We start from the raw sequence: 17,177 nt of genomic DNA on the forward strand, positions 1-17,177 counted from the left end.
GTGCAGTGTGGAGTGGGGGAGACCCCTCACGTTCTCCCCAGCACTGCTGGGTCTGTCTGTACAAAATAAACCAATCTAAATTTTGCTAAATATGTAGACTTTGTTTCTCATTTATAACACCCTCACACCTCGGGGCTGTCTCCCCTCACACACTAGGGCTGCTCACACCAGAGATTATAAATGTCATCAAAGTATTTTAATATGAGTCACTAACAGTACAAAATGATACAAAAATAATTGTGTATTAATGCCTCTTAGAAGATTGCCCTCTTTTGTCAGCTGAGGGTTCCTGTCTCTGCCTCCATTATTGCAGCTAATCAGCTTTCTCTGCACAAATACAGCACCCAGCCAACAGAACAGGTTTCACAAAAATTCCCTAACAGATATCATGAATAAAAAAACTGAAAAAGTGGTCTGGTTGAAAAACACCTCCCACTGTCCCAGGCTGCTCCAGCCTGGCCTTGGGCACTGCCAGGGATCCAGGGGCAGCCACAGCTGTGCCAGCCCTGCCCACCCTGCCAGGGAACAATTCCTAATTCCCAAGATCCCATCTAATCCTGGGAAAGCCATTCCATGTGTCCTGTCCCTCCAGCCCTTGGGAATTGTTTCTCCCCATCCTCACAGGGAACAATTTCTAACCCAAAACTGCCCTCTGTCAGTTTGAAGCCATTCCCTCTTGTCCTCTTCTTCCATCCCTTGTCCAAAGCCCCTCTTGGCACAGAAAGGGGATCTCTGGATCCTTCTCCAGACAAACACCCCAACTCTTCCTGTAGGAGCCCATGCTCACAGGATGTTAATGAAAGGACAAGACCTGTGCATTCAGTGCTGAAACAAAAGTTAGCCAATACTGGTTCCTATGTTAAAAGTAAAAGCAGCTGTCCCTTCATCTCCTCATGTACCCCGTTACATGCTCTGCGTCCGAGTCCAAGGAATCACTTTCCTCAGCAGAAGAGCTTTGCCACTCGTGGAAGTCATCACTACAAGGTGCTTGCTGCTCACGTGCCGTGTCCTCCAGCAGCTCTTCTTGCAGGGCAGGCTGGCAGTGGCAGGCAGCAGCCCCTGCCTGTGCTGGGGCAGAGGCTGCAGGGCCGTGCCCGCCCTGCTCGGGCGCTGCCAGCTGCACCGTGTGCAGCCCGATGGGGAAGCACTGGCTGCTGCCCTGGGCCAGAGGGCTCAGCAGCTCGCTGCTCGTGTCCCCTGCAGGCTGTCCCTGCTGTCCCTGGGGCTGGGCAGCTGGCGTGTCCCCAGCCTGGCTGCTGCTGTGCTCACAGCTGCTGCTGGCTGGGCACTGCCCCAGGCTGCCGGGGGTGGCACAGCCCCGGGGGGCGCGGTCCCTGCCCGGCCCCGCGCGCCTGGTGTAGCCGTGGTGACACGGGGCACTGCTGTCACTGTCACTGCTCTCACTGGCACTGTCCTCACTGGCACTGCCTCTGCAGCCCCTGGCCTTGCTCTTCACCTCTGTGGGGATGATCTCCATACAGGCCAGCTTTTCTGGCTCAGACTCCCAAGGTGAGTAGGCCAACTTCCTGATGAATGCCTGCAAGAGGAAAAGGAATTGAATCAACTCAGCACACAAAACACACACACAAAACCATGAAAAAAACCCCAAATAACCTCCAGCCATGAGGCTCTCAAACAAATGATTCCTTCTGTGCCTCAGTTTGGCTTTTCCTGCAGAGTTCAGGGTATCTAGGACTGTTCCTTCTTTTTCCATCCCTGGACATCACAGAACCCCAGAATGGTTTGAGTGGGATATTAAAAGATCATCACATTCCAATCCCCTGCCATGCTGGGACACCTTCCACCATCCCAGAGTGCCCCAAGCCCTGTCCAGCCTGGCCTTGGGCACTGCCAGGGGTCCAGGGGCAGCCACAGCTGTGCCCACCCTGCCAGGCTCAGGTGAGTCTTGTCACTCTCTCAACTCTTGCACCACCTACCACAGCTGATCAATTTTCACACCCTTTAGAAATTATCTTTTGAAGCAATTTTCACCATTTCACATCCCAAGCCCCATCTTCCCTCTGCACTTCGGAGGATTATTCAATATTTGAAGCATTCATCATGTTGACAATAAAAATGAATTAGCCTTAAACACTCCTTTGTAAAGTGTTCAGCAATCGTTTGGATGTGAAAGTGATGACCCAGCAAAAATGAGGCAAAAATCTTAGAAAAAAGTGATACCCATTTGCTCAGGGTATGTTTGTAGAAAATAGAAAATATTTATGCTGAAAAAAACCCTACAGAATTAAATGTAAAATAAGTCAGAGAGTGTAAAAAATAGAATAAGCAAGCAAAGATAGAAACAAGAAAACTTATTTTTTGCTTGCAATTTAGTGGTCTATAAAAAAAAAATTAGCTGGCTCTGGAATGGCTCCCTCAAGTGCTAAAATACTTGATCACAGAGAAAGATTATTTTATCATTATTAAACAGTGGAACAACTTCTCCAGTCCCTCCTTACAGGGCAGGATCTCCAGCCCTCTGCTCACACCCTGGCTCTGCCTGTTCACACCTTTGGGACCAGAACTGGGAGGAATATCCTGGAATATTCCCCCCAGGCAGGGTGGCATGATCCTCTCCCTTAGTAACTTGTCACAGAAGTAGCAAAAAATGATTTTAAATATTTGTTCTGAAGATCAGCCAAAATTTAGCAGCCTAGAGATCATCTGTGACTGAGGCAAATGGCAAATGCAAACATTCTGTGCTCTTACATAACTTGTACCTAAAGCACAGGATTGGAAATTCCAGTTATTAAACTTCCTCCTGCCAGCCAGAAAGGACACAGCTGAGAACTGTTTCATACCAAGGTCTGAGGAAGGGAAATCTTCTTGAGGATGAAACCTGCTGCATGCACACACCTCAGGACTGCAAGAATGACCAATGAAACACACACAGCCCCTGCCAGTGCCAGTGCAACTGCATGGTAACCTGGAAAAAACAAATGAACACACAGGCAGCAAGTGTCCCAGGGCCACATCTCAGATCTCACAGTCACATCTGCTACTAGGAATCATCAATAATTTTGGTTAGAAGGGACCTGTGAAAATCAAAATCAAAACAAGACCAAATCTCAAATTAGCTTCAGGAATTAAATAAGAAGTGACTCCATCTCTATGCAGTTAGTGGAGATCTTGACTCAGGGGATTGCCAAGAGATTTGCTGCCCCACAGTCAATGGGGATTTATATTTCACTCCTAAACACCCACTCTTGGAATGTTTGTCTCTGGCACTGAGGCTCCAATCTCTGCTCCTGGCACAGGGACAGCACCCAGGGAGAGGCTGGAGCTGGGCCAGGAGGGATTTAGGTTGGATTTTAGGGCAAGGTTCTTCCCCCATGGCTGCAGGAGCTGCCAGGGATGCCCAGGCTGGGATTGCTGGGGGGTCTGGGAAGGGCAGGGTGGGACTGGCTGATCCCTGGGGGTCCCTGCAGCCCAGGACATCCCATGGTTCTCTGATCCCTTGTTTTTTAGGGCTGAACTGTAAATGTCCCCACCCCAAAAGCAAACACTGCACACTCAGAGCAGCCCCCTGCCCACAGCTGGCTTACCTTGTGTCTGAGCCTCTGAGTCTGCAGTGGCACATTTCCAGGGGGAGGGCCTGGAATTTTTGTTCAGGGATGCAGTGATGGCCACAGACAGGCAGTAATTCCTGCTGGGATACAATTCCCCAATGACAGTACTGAACTCCTCTTCAGTGGTTCTCTGCCGTGGCCTCTGCCATGAGAAGCAAAGTTTTGAAATCAGTTTTTGGCTCAAGAGAGCCCCTGCTCACTCCTCCAGGCCTGCTCCCCTGCAGTGAAAGGAACCTCAGATTCTGCTGGCCATGGTCTGTCTTTTCTTCTAAGAAACCTATTTCTAAGTTTTCTTTTGCTTCTATTCACATATTTGTTTTTTGGGAACCTGTTAACCATCAGAGCCATTTTATCCCCTCTGTGTTCCTCCCCTAAAGCACAAGTAACCCCCAAATGTCCCCACCTTGTGCTCTCCATCCTGTGATTTCAGTGTGATGGTATAATCCAGCTCTGTATAGATATCAATCAAAGACTGCAGCTTTCCCTCTTTCCTGAAGTGAGAGGTTGGCAGCTTTATGGTGACATTGATACAGTTTGGACAGGAAGTGATATTCACTTCTGGTGGTCCCAGAATTGCTGTTGAAAAACAAGAAAGAGGAAAAAATGTTGGGAAAAATACACCAATTCTATTTCTGTGATGCATACAGAGCTGGCTCAGCACATTCCAAAGGAGCCACTGCTGTAAAACCACAAGGCCCTGCAGCATTTAACTTCCACACAAATCAGCATTTCCCACAGGAAAATGACTCTGGAAATGGACACAGCAGCTGCCTCTGCTGAATTCAGAGGGAACACGATGAGTTGATTCCCCACAGTTCTCCAACTGCTCCTCAATTTCTGCCTCTGGTAGCTCAAAACTCAATTTTAAGCAGAGCCAAGGGTGAAGCCACCTCTGGTATTAAAGACAAATATCCTCAGCAGGGAAAAGGGCAGATGGATGGACAAACAACCTCTTCCCTACACCTGGTGCAGAGCTGGCATTTTGTAACTCAGATTCACTACCTGAACACACACAAACAATGTTGTTTTCCAAGTTATGCACCTTACACAGTCAAGAGATTTTTGCTTGGTGTTTGCCAATGCAGAGCTGCATTTCCTTCATATTTACAATGTATATAAATGTATTTATTTCAAAACCAGAGCTGCAATCACTTCTCAAAACTTCTTTTTGAAACTTACCTATATATTGAATCTTTGTAACAGATACATGAAATACTACATACAAACAGCCATCAATCCAGTCAGTGTGGAGTCTTACAGCAAAGGCAGCAGAACATAATTCAGGCACCAGCTGTTAATAACAACTCCAAAAAGAAGAAATGCAGAGAGAACTTACTCTGACTGAGTGGCACAAAACGCAGCACCGAAGAATTGAGCACCTCAGTTCCCCTGATGCTCTGAACAAATGTGGAATATTCAGTGGTTATGTCCCTGAACTCCTCTGTCAGCTCACAGGAGAGCTGGGCAGCTGCTGGACACTGCTGAGCACTCATCCAGCCCTGGCTCCTGCAGAAAACAGCACAAGAGTCCTGACTCTCTGATATGAGATGGCATGGGAGTGTGAGGAGAGGGGGAAAATACAGCAAAATTGTTAAAAACCCAAGAAAAACAGAGAAAACCTCAGTCTTAGTATTTCCAGAGAAGCTCAGGATGCCAGCTGTGACTGTCCCCACCTTGTCACCACCCAGTGTCACCTCCAGGTGCCACCTGCAGGGATGGGGACCCCAAACCTCCCTCCTCTTTGGGGCAACAGGCAATAAAAATAGAATTTGTGCCTTATTTGAGACTTGCCTGTGGTGCTTGTAGAGCACAGTGTAGGATGCTGGCACAGCTGGGTCATGCTCTGCCTGCCAGGTCAAAATGTGCTGGAAATTGTGGGAGTCCATCTGGAGGTTGTAAGGAGGCCTTGGCAAATTTTTTCCTATAAAGGAAAAAATAACAGCAACAATTAAAAAAAAAAAAAAAAAAAAAAGAAACAAAGAACAAAAAAAAAAAAACCCACCAACACACAAACAAACAAAAAAACCCAAAACCCCCCCCCAAAAAACAAAAAAATCCCCAAAAACAAAAAACCAAACCCCTCCAAACCCCAAAAAACTAAAAAACCCCACGAAAACAAAAAAAAAACCCCCAAAAACAAACAAAAAACCCCCCAAAACAAAAAACCCAAAACACTCAAAAAACCATAAACAAAAAAACCCCCAAAATACTCAAAAAAACCATAAACAAAAAAACCCCAAAAAACAAAAAAACCACCCCAAAACCAAAATAAACCCCCAAGACCAAAGAAACCCCCCCTCAAAACACACCCAAAACTCAAACAAAAAACCCCAAAAACAAACAAAAAACATAAAAAAACCAAACAAACAAACCCCAAAACTAAAAAAAAACCAAAAAACCACCAAACAGAAAATCACAAAACAAACCCCACTCCACAAACCAACTCTGAGCTTTGCAACAATTCTAATAAATAAACCCATTTAGAGCAGCTCAGGATTTGCCCCCTTAAAGCAGCTCCAGGGCAGAGCTCAGCAAACAGACCCAGCAAAGCCCTGGGCACAGGGATAACAATTCTGTCAGTTCTTTCTCCAAAAAGCACCAAATTCCAAAATGTTGGCTGCTGAGGACGTGCAAGCCATGAAATCAAAGTGTTAGGAAAATAAAAACATTGCAAAGATGATAAAATTCTTACCAGGCAGGCTGCAAACAGCTGCAGACAGAAAGGTGAGGTACACTGGAAATTGAAATTCTGTGTTAATGCACTGCTGAATCCACAGGGTCTGATTTTTTATTGCAAATATTTGCAATAATTGGGTTCAGTGTTCCCTGGTGGGGGTGTTAATTTTCTTTCACATTTTTCTACAGTTTTTCTACATTTCCCTCCTTCTCCAGAGCCTGGCACTGAGGAGCTGCTTCTTGGATCCCTCCATGAAGTTTTTGTTCTGACTCTTCTAATTTTTTTTTTTAACCTCAAGAGCCTTCAGCCTCTTTTCTGCTTTGAGGGCAACAAGGGGAAACTTCCTGTTGTGTTTTAAAGCTTTTTGTGGTCCTGCCTCTGACTCCCACACCCTCTTGGCCAAAGCAGTCGTTACTTTAATTCCAAACACATTTCTTCTCAGTTTTACATGAGTTCCATGGGAAAATATGGAAAGTTCCTTCCTTTTCTTCCCTAAAATTCCTTGTCTTGACCTGGTGTGTTAACAACACGTGCCACGGTCAGCATGAGAGGGAAAAGAGAAGAGAAATCTGGGCCTTGAATTAGAAAATTGAAACAATCTTAATGCAGATCTACAAATAATGGTAGGAAATCACCCTCCAGTGAGGATAAAAAAAAGCAATATTTTAACAGTTAGCATTATTATTATATCTGAACACAAAATTAGATTGGTAATAATTTGTGTCTGCTGAATTCTTGGTGAATTGCACTTAGCATTATTTGATTTTTTTTTAATGTCTCTTGTCTCCCCAAACCCAAATTCCTTTCAGGTGGAGTTCAAAAACTGCCTCTGAACTTTGTTTCAACAAACAAGTTTAGCAAAGGAAGTTGAACAGTTGCAAAACTCTTTGTGCTGCACTCTTAAAAGGAAACAGAGCCAAGAATAGCTTTGAACAAGTAGCTGGGAAAATAGAGATGGGCTGGAAACTGCAAGGGGAATCTTCTTCAGCATCTGGGATTGCTTGGAGTTGATCCCAGCCCTGGCAGTGCCCAGGGCCAGGCTGGACACTGGGGCTGCAGCCTGGGGCAGTGGGAGGTGTCCCTGCCATGGATGGGTGGGATTTGAGGTCACTCCCAGCTCTGGGATTCTGGGATGATGACCTTCCACTTTTTACAGAATTGAAGGATCCTAACAAACCCCCTTCTCACAAGTACAGCTCAGCCAGACTGGGCTTGCTGCACCTGCTAATCCAGAAACTGGAGTGCTGGGAAAAAATCAGAATGAAAAATAAAAATCTTCACATGCAACTGAGAGTTCCTGGATGTGCAGGGGGGCAGAATCAGAGAATGGAATGTTTGAGTTGGATGGACATTAAATCCCATTTAATTCCAGCCCAGCCATGGCAGGGACACCTCCCACTGTCCCATTGCTCCAGCCCCAGTGTCCAGCCTGGAATTGAACATTCCAGGGATCCAGGGAACAATTCCTGATTCCCAAAATCCCATCAAACCCTGCTCTGGAGCCATTCCCTGTGTCCTGTCCCTCCCTGCCTTGTCCCCAGTCCCCCTCTGCAGCTCCTCCTGCCCAGGTGAGCCCCCCCAGCTCTGCCACACCCTGATGGTCTGTTCATTAACTCAGGATGATTAATGAATTAATGAGCTCCCTGCACTGCTCCTCTCTAACCCAAAGGTTCAGGTACTCACCAAGACAGAGAAGCATTGGCACATCCATCAGGGCTCCCATGGAGATTAACAAATAAATCCCTCTGATTGCAAAAGAAACATTTTGCTTCTCTTCCTACAATATATGAAAAACAAGCACATTTTGCTAAATTATCACATTATCTTAGTATATCACTTTTATTCATATTTATCACTTAAAATCACTTTAAACCAACCCAAGGTTCCTGTAGAGTTATTTTATTCCTCCAGTGTTTGAGAGAAGCTAGTTCATTGAAAAATCACTGCTATAAATTGTTAAAATCCTTATTTTATAACAATTTTTGTCCATTTTATGGACAACAGCCCTTTCCTTTTTCCCTATGCAATGGGCTCTCACAATTTCAAATAAAGCAGAAATCACTGTATGATTATTTATATTCATATTGCATTGCTAATATCTGAAAATTCAATGCCACTCATTCCAACTTCATTAATACAATGAAAACAAACTTTGCTTGGCTTTGAAATACACTCATCACTGCAGCAATAAATGTTCTCAGAAAGAGAAAACATAAAGAAGCAGCTTTGAAAAGAAATAATTATAATGAAGTTATGAAGCTTATGTTGTGATTTTTTTAATGCTTAAGATTTATTAATATAATCCTTCTCTTCACTGTTATTTTTTCACTCTGTTTAACATCCCCATAATATTAATATCCCCAGGACCTGGTTTGGAGTTAGCTGGGCAAGGGCATATCTATTTCTAAAGAAAATTTCCCTCAGGTTTAATAAAAATTAACTGCTTTTTAATTTAACATTATTTGCAAATACAACTGGAACTATTTTCTCTGCAGAACAACCAGCTTAAAATCAGGCCAGAGCACACTCTGCTCTGTATATTCATATATTAACACAGGAGAGAGCTGTTAAAATCAGGTAAAAACCCTTTATTTGAGAATCTGCCTGTGCTCAGAGTTCTGGCAGGAGGTCACTGGATAAATATTGGGAACTTGGATCTGTACAACTGACAATTCCACAGCCTGAGGGAATGTTCTCCTCATTTTGTCAAGAAGTCATTGCAAAAGAGCAGTTGCATCTCCAGGCTGGGATTTTCAAGGGAATTCACAATGTTCCCTTCAGGAGAAAGCCTTGGGGTGCTGAACTCCCTTGGTAAATGATTTCCTCTCCTGTTAACCCTTGCAGTGAAGCCCACCCTGCCCAGAGGGGCTGTGTACCTTGGATCCAAGCTGCAGAGAGAACAACAAACCCACCCTGGGGGGCACAGGAGGCTCAGAGTCCCTCGGGGCTCAGCAGCACAGTCTCCTACATGATGCAGATTCATCTGCTCAGAACTCAGAATGCTTGAGAATGTGTGACAAAATGGGATAAAATGTGTTCATCTCCAGGTTTCCACAACTGTCTGAAGCTGGATGTGCTCTGCAGATCTCTCACTGCCAGAGAAATTCCAGGGAGAAACCATTTCTGTCAGAACTCTGATGAGCTTTTGTTCCTGCTCCTGTTCAGAGGTGCAGCAATGCCTGCAGAGAAGGGATGGAGAATTTGTGAGTGCAGCCCAGGGGATCCCCCAGACACTGGCACAGCACCCACAGCTGCAGCTCAAGGAATCCCACACTGCTTGGGGCTGGAGGGACAATAAAGTCTAATTTAATTTAATTTAATTGAATTTAATCCCACCCCAGCCATGGCAGGGACACCTCCCACTGTCCCAGGTTGTTCCAGCCTGGCCTTGGGCACTGCCAGGGATCCAGGGAACAATTCCTAATTCCCAAAATCCCATCAAACCCTACTCTGAAGCCATTCCCTGTGTCCTGTCCCTTGTCCCCAGTCCCTCTCCAGCTCTCCTGGATCCCTCCAGGGGCTCTGAGCTCTCCCTGCAGCTCCTCCTGCCCAGGTGAGCACCCCCAGCTCTCCCAGCCTGGCTCCAGCCCTGGGATCAGTTTAGTGCCTCTCAAATTCAGGTTATATTTGCTTTCAATCAGAAAAAGAAAAAAGGGAGCCTTGAGGTTTCGAAAGCCAGTGGCTCATATTTCAGAAAAACTCCAGTTCATCGAAAACACCCCCAATTCTGCGAACCAAGCAGGTGGTTTATTTATTGACAAAGCAGCTTATGAGACTCAATAACCCCAGGCTATTATGGGCTGCCACAGTGCTGGGGAGGACACAGGCTCAGGGTGAGAGCAGCAGGAATTTCCCCATGGAAAGGGAGCTCAGGGGTTGGAAGTGCCCAGGGAGGTTTGCAGTGCCCATCCCTGCAGGTGGCACCTGGGGGTGGCACTGGGGTGACAAGGTGGGCACAGGGCACTCCACGGCTCTGTGCACAAAACTGAAACCCCAGAAGCGTTTCCTCATCTTTTTGGGGCACGGTGCCCAATAAATGAATTGGCCTTGCGGGGTTTTCCAGCGCCAGGGATGCTGTGAGTGCCCGAGCAGAGGCACACGGGGGATGCTCCGGCCTGGCCACACGGCACAGCACGCCTGAGGCGCTGCCAGAGCCCAGGGCAGCCGGTGCCCCCCACAAAAACCAGCCGCTGATGCCATTCTCACACCAAACCCACCCCCAGGCGCCTCCCAGGGAGCCGCGGAGCTTCCAGGAGCCGGCGGCAGCGAGCGCAGCTGAGCCCGGCCCGCTCCCCTCAGGGAACGGCTCCATTGACACGGCACACAGGCGCATCCACAGCCGTACCTGGCGGCGGGCAGCCCCCGCGGGCCCCGCTGCGGCTCCTCATGGCTCCCGAGCGCTTCTTCACGGCTGCCGATCAATGCCCGCCGACCCCCATCGATCCGCCCGCCCGCGCCGCCGGGCGAAAATGGCGGCGGGGACGGCGCGGGGGTGGCCACGCCCCCTCAGCGTACGCCACGCCCACATGCTGTCAAACGCCGCGTCATCCACATTCAGACCACGCCCCATCCAAGAAACCCCGCCCCTCCCTTCAGGCCCCGCCCACCGGCGCCATGGTGGGCCGTCCTGGCCCCGCGCTGCCGTGTCCCCACGTTAGGGAAAGGCGTTTTCTGCCTTTAGGATTTCGTTTTCTGCCTGTATATTTCGGCTCTCTGCCCTTTATTTCCCTTTGTGTCACTCGTCAGGGCCGGCTCCACCCCCGGCTGGGCGGTGTTGGCTGTGCGGGAGAGCTGCGGGAGCGGGGGCTGATGCCGTGCCTCGGTCACTGTCTGAGTCGCTGAAGGTTCGGGCTGGAGGGACCTTAAAGCGCCCAGAGCCAGCCCTGGACACAGAGTCCCTGTGGATCAGTGTCCCTGTGGATCAGTGTCCCTGTGCTCAGTGCCCCTGTGCTCACTGTCCCTGGTCAGTGTTCCTATGGATCAGTGTCCCTGTGGATCACTGTCCCTGTGCTCAGTGTCCCTGTGCTCACTGTCCCTGGTCACTGTCCCTGGTCACTGTCCCTGGTCACTGTCCCTGTGCTCACTGTCCATGTTCACTGTCCCTGCTCAGTGTCCCTGTGGATCAGTATCCCTATGGATCAGTGTCCCTGTGGTCACTGTCCCTGGTCAGTGTCCCTATGGATCAGTGTCCCTGTGGTCACTGTCCCTGTGCTCACTGTGCCTGGTCACTGTCCCTGCTCAGTGTCCCTGTGGATCAGTGTCCCTGTGGTCACTGTCCCTGTGCTCACTGTGCCTGGTCACTGTCCCTGGTCACTGTCCCTGTGCTCACTGTCCCTGTGCTCACTGTCCATGGTCCCTGTCCCTGTGGTCACTGTCCCTGTGCTCACTGTCCATGGTCACTGTCCCTGGTCACTGTCCCTGTGCTCACTGTCCCTGTGCTCACTGTCCATGGTCCCTGTCCCTGTGGTCACTGTCCCTGTGCTCACTGTCCATGGTCACTGTCCCTGGTCACTGTCCCTGTGCTCACTGTCCCTGTTGTCACTGTCCCTGGTCCCTGTCCCTGTGCTCCCTGTCCCTGTGCTCACTGTCCATGGTCCCTGTCCCTGTGCTCACTGTCCCTGTGGTCACTGTCCATGGTCCCTGTCCCTGTGCTCACTGTCCCTGTGCTCACTGTCCCTGTGCTCACTGTCCCTGGTCACTGTCCATGGTCACTGTCCCTGGTCACTGTCCCTGTGGTCACTGTCCCTGTGGTCACTGTCCCTGGTCACTGTCCCTGGTCACTGTCCCTGTGGTCACTGTCCATGGTCACTGTCCCTGGTCACTGTCCCTGTGCTCACTGTCCCTGTTGTCACTGTCCCTGTGGTCACTGTCCATGGTCACTGTCCCTGTGCTCAGTGTCCCTGTTTCTCACTGTCCCTGGTCACTGTCCCTGTGGTCACTGTCCCTGTGGTCACTGTCCATGGTCACTGTCCCTGTGCTCACTGTCCCTGTGCTCACTGTCCCTGTTGTCACTGTCCCTGTTGTCACTGTCCCTGTGGTCACTGTCCCTGTGGTCACTGTCCATGGTCACTGTCCCTGTGGTCACTGTGCCTGGTCATTGTCCATGGTCACTGTCCCTGTGCTCACTGTCCCTGTGCTCACTGTCCATGGTCACTGTCCCTGTGGTCACTGTCCCTGGTCACTGTCCCTGTTGTCACTGTCCCTGTGCTCACTGTCCCTGTGGTCACTGTCCATGGTCACTGTCCCTGTTTCTCACTGTCCCTGGTCACTGTCCCTGTTGTCACTGTCCCTGTGCTCACTGTCCCTGTGCTCACTGTCCCTGTGGTCACTGTCCATGGTCACTGTCCCTGTTGTCACTGTCCCTGGTCACTGTCCCTGTTGTCACTGTCCCTGTGCTCACTGTCCCTGTGGTCACTGTCCATGGTCACTGTCCCTGTGGTCACTGTGCCTGGTCACTGTCCCTGTGCTCACTGTCCATGGTCACTGTCCCTGTGGTCACTGTCCCTGTGCTCACTGTCCCTGTTTCTCACTGTCCATGGTCACTGTCCCTGTGGTCACTGTCCCTGTGGTCACTGTCCATGGTCACTGTCCCTGTGGTCACTGTCCCTGTGGTCACTGTCCCTGTTTCTCACTGTCCATGGTCACTGTCCCTGGTCACTGTCCCTGTGGTCACTGTCCATGGTCACTGTCCCTGTGGTCACTGTGCCTGGTCACTGTCCCTGTGCTCACTGTCCATGGTCACTGTCCCTGTGGTCACTGTCCTGTGGTCACTGTCCCTGGTCACTGTCCCTGTGGTCACTGTCCATGGTCACTGTCCCTGTGCTCACTGTCCCTGTTTCTCACTGTCCATGGTCACTGTCCCTGTGGTCACTGTCCCTGTGGTCACTGTCCCTGGTCACTGTCCCTGTGGTCACTGTCCATGGTCACTGTCCCTGTGGTCACTGTGCCTGGTCACTGTCCCTGTGGTCACTCAGTTGGTTTGGCTGGACCTTAAAGCTCCTCTCATCCCAGCCCTGCCATCCCATTGCACCCTCCCTTGGAGAAACCTTCCACAATTAAATAATGGAACAGAGTCACTGATGTCTGGTTTAAATAAAATAATATCACATGGTAAAGAGCTTAAAATGTTAGAATAGGATAAGATGAAAGTTTTAAGGTGTTTTTTCTTCCTTCTTGCTCTTCTTCTCAGGTGTAAGTAGTATTTTTTAATTAAATAAAAAGTGCTGCACTTTATAATTAAAATAAAAAGTGCAGGTCACAAGTGTTTAGTCATTAGGTCAAAAGTAGAAATAATATGTGTTAATTTGAATTTAAAAAAAAACCTTGTAGTGAGTGAAATACATCATCATTTCTTTTAGCTCGTTAGTTAGAAGTGCTAAGATGCTCCCTGTACTATAAATAAATATTTATATAATATATAACAAATAAAAATTGAACTGAGCCCAACACAAAATTGTCTCTTGTTCTTTTGTTCCCAACTCTAAATGAAAAAAAAGAAAAAAACACAAAAACAAAAAGGAAATGAAATGAAAGCTGATACTGGAGGGCAATGGCAGCAGCATTTCCTGCTGTGCTTTCGTGGTTTTTGTCTCAATTTCAGGCAGAAATCTGATTTCTGCTGAGCACATCACCTTGCTCAGCCTGGAACATCCTGTCTCCTGTGCAATTGTCACTGGGGAGTTCAGCTTGCAGAATTATTGTCACACTGCTTGGTAAAATAAAATTGGCCTTGGCAAAGAAATGGAGAATAAAAATTACATATATTACATAATTATATAAGATATATACATAATATAATAATCTATATGAAAATACATACATAATGCATCCAAAACTACAAGACACTGCTCCTTCCCTCTATTTTTTAAAAAATTTGTATAGTCTTTTTTTTTTTTTTTTTTTTTTTTTTTTTTTTTAATATCTTCATGTTTTGCAGTCTCAGATCAGAAAGAAACAAAAAACGTGCAAGACTTTGAGAACTATTTCTTCAAGTTTTCCCCATTAAAAAATCCCTGGAATGTGTCTTTTTTTGGCCTGAAGGTGATGCTGTTTCTCTAGCAAAAAAAAAATCCTGGAAAAGCCATTGGGCAGTCTGGTGGGAAACATTTGTGTTAAAATTCAATATAAAATTCAATATACACTGAGTTATGTTTTTTGTATTGGCAAGTTTTCACCAACTCTTTGAAATATTGAATTTTACCTGAGCAGAAACCAGCTCAGTTTATTAAACCTTCCAGTGTTTCATGGATTAGCACAATCAAAAAAAAGCCAGTAATTAAAATTTTTAATTATAATTTTTCCTAGTGCACATCCTTCCTGCTGTCATTGTGCCGGTTTCTGCCCCACAAATTTGCTTTTATTTGTTTTTTTTTTGAGAGAATTTTCCCGAGTTCCTGCAGTAAATAATGGCTCATTCCTGTCCCTTTTGCCACCTCTGGGTTTTGTTTTAAATTCTCACACCCAGATAAATTTTTTCTCTCTTTGTTGGTTCTTTTTGCTGAGATCCTTTTGTTTTATGGGGGTTGTTTCAAATCCCTTTCCAGGCTCTGGTTCCTCCCTGGGATGGAATTTATAATTTATGTATTATGTATTATATTCATATAAAATCAGCACTGAGATGGTTTATGTTACATTTTATTCTCATTGAAATATTTCATATTATAGTTTATAATGTTATGTATTATATTCATATAAAACCAGCACTGAGCTGGTTTAGATCATATTTTATTGTCATTGAAATAAAACATTTAATATTTAATATAGGTTTATATACACTCTGTACTATATACTGTATACTATCTATTATATTGTAGTGTATAGTAAAATATAATATAATATAATATAATATAATATAATATAATATAATATAATATAATATAATATAATATAATATAATATAATATAATATAATATAATATAATATAAATACTCTATATTATCTATTATCTATATATGCTATATTCTATATAATATAACTATATTCTATATTCTATATTCTATATAATATATAATATATTCTATATTCTATATTCTATGTTATCTATTATCTATAATATAGAATATAGAATATAGAATATAGAATATAGAATATAGAATATAAAGTATAGAATATTAATATAAAATATATAATATTAATGTTATATATTATATTGTATTGCATACTATTATTATATTATATTATATTATATTATATTATATTATATTATATTATATTATATTATATTATATTATATTATATTATATTATATTATATTATATTATATTATATTATATTATATTATAATAATATATAATATATATTATCTATAATTATATATATAATTATCATTATATAATATAACGATACATGTTATGTTATGTTATGTTATGTTATGTTATGTTATGTTATGTTATGTTATGTTATGTTATGTTATGTTATGTTATATACAATATATTAATTAAAAACCATCACTGAGCTAATGATGCCTGGGAAAAAAACCCATCAATTGTTTTTGAGGCTGCTACAAACTCAAAACTGGTCTGTTTGTTTTGGGTTTTTTTCTCAGATTACTCAGTTTTAGAATAACTTTAATCATTGTTTAGCACCTGGTGAAGAGATGACAACAATTATTTATATATATATATATTTATTTATTTATTTTTTATTTTATTTTTTCTTCTACTTCAAAACTGGATATTATTTCTATTCCTTCTTCTATATTAAAATTTGCAATTATTTTTATTCCTTCTTCAGCAGTGGTTTCCCAAGGTTCTCAGATAAATAGAAATAAATATAAACACAAGAACACGTGTCTGAGCAGAACTCAACTCTGGTTATTAAACTTTCCAGTGTGTCATGAATCAGCACACTCAGAATGAAACAAAATAAAACACTCAAAATAAAACATCCAAAATAAATCACTCAAAATAAAATAGCTCAAAAGAAAATATTCAAAATGAAACAGCTCAAAATAAAACAGTCAAAATATTCAAAATGAAACAACTCAAAATAAACAGTCAAAATAAATATTCAAAATAAAACAACTCAAAATAAAACAGTCAAAATTAAACAGCTCAAAATAAAATATTCTAAATGAAACAAAATAAAATATTCAAAATGAAACAACTCAAAAGAAACAGTCAAAATAAAATATTCGAAATGAAACAACTCAAAACAGTCAAAATAAAACAGCTCAAAATAAAACATTCAAAATCAAATATTCCAAAAATAAAACCCCCAAATAAACCCAGCACCTGTGTTCCCCAGGGCAGAGCTTGTGGCAGTTGGGATTTCCCAACCTGTGGGGTGCAAATCCTCACAGATTAATCAATGTGGATGGCAAGTGCTCTTCATGCACATACCTGATGAAAATAAAAATAAAAATACAAATCAAAATACAAATAAAAATACAAATAAAAATAAAAATAAAAATACAAATACAAATACAAATACAAATAAAAATAAAAATAAAAATAAAAATAAAAATAAAAATAAAAATAAAAATAAAAATAAAAATAAAAATAATATTATCTCCTGTTTTGCTTTGTAATAATAATAATAACTCCTATTTCTATTTCTATTCCTATTTCTGTTTCTATTCCTATTTCTATTTCTATTCCTATTTCTATTCCTATTTCTATTTCTATTTCTATTTCTATTTCTATTTCTATTTCTATTTCTATTTCTATTCCTATTTCTATTTCTATTTCTATTTCTTCTGCTTTGCTCTCCCTTCTCACAGAGGTGTAAAACAGAAATAGCAAAATGTTACAGTAGTGGTGGAGCAGTTGGATTTATTTCTATTATTTCTATTATTTTATTTCTCTTATTTCTATTTCTCTTATTTCTCTTATTTACATTATTTCTATTATTTAAATTATTTCTATTATTTCTATTATTTCTATTTTTATTTTTATTTATATTATTTAATTTAATTTAATTTAATTTGATT

The 17,177-nt window shown here is 43.7% G+C and overlaps 1 protein-coding gene and 1 long non-coding RNA gene across 4 annotated transcripts in view; both read right to left on the reverse strand.

Moving 5' to 3' along the window:
• The window catches only part of IFNAR2 (interferon alpha and beta receptor subunit 2), an 844,054-nt gene extending 833,325 nt beyond the window's left edge, over window positions 1-10,729 (reverse strand). For 2 of the 3 annotated variants that reach the window (XR_013775120.1, XR_013775121.1), the window contains exons 1-10: window positions 10,592-10,729; window positions 9,123-9,425; window positions 7,930-8,023; window positions 6,262-6,303; window positions 5,361-5,490; window positions 4,906-5,075; window positions 3,973-4,145; window positions 3,546-3,711; window positions 2,802-2,926; window positions 568-1,537 (exon numbers count right to left, since the gene is read on the reverse strand). Coding sequence is in view for 1 of the 3 variants with exons in the window: in XM_079312515.1 (XP_079168641.1) it covers window positions 884-1,537; window positions 2,802-2,926; window positions 3,546-3,711; window positions 3,973-4,145; window positions 4,906-5,075; window positions 5,361-5,490; window positions 6,262-6,303; window positions 7,930-7,969 (1,500 nt within the window). In the remaining 2 variants the exon portion in view is untranslated. Of the gene's footprint in view, window positions 1-178; window positions 1,538-2,801; window positions 2,927-3,545; window positions 3,712-3,972; window positions 4,146-4,905; window positions 5,076-5,360; window positions 5,491-6,261; window positions 6,304-7,929; window positions 8,024-9,122; window positions 9,426-10,591 lie in introns of those variants that run through there. The other variant, XM_079312515.1, reaches the window with a different exon arrangement.
• LOC306805437 overlaps window positions 179-17,177 on the reverse strand; it is a 120,510-nt gene continuing 103,511 nt past the window's right edge. The window contains exon 2 of the long non-coding RNA XR_013775205.1: window positions 179-429. This is a non-coding gene — a long non-coding RNA (uncharacterized lncRNA). The remainder of the gene's footprint in view (window positions 430-17,177) is intronic.

This window comes from Erithacus rubecula, assembly GCF_903797595.1.
Source record: "Erithacus rubecula genome assembly, chromosome: 1".
NCBI classification, from domain to species: Eukaryota; Metazoa; Chordata; class Aves; order Passeriformes; family Muscicapidae; genus Erithacus; species Erithacus rubecula.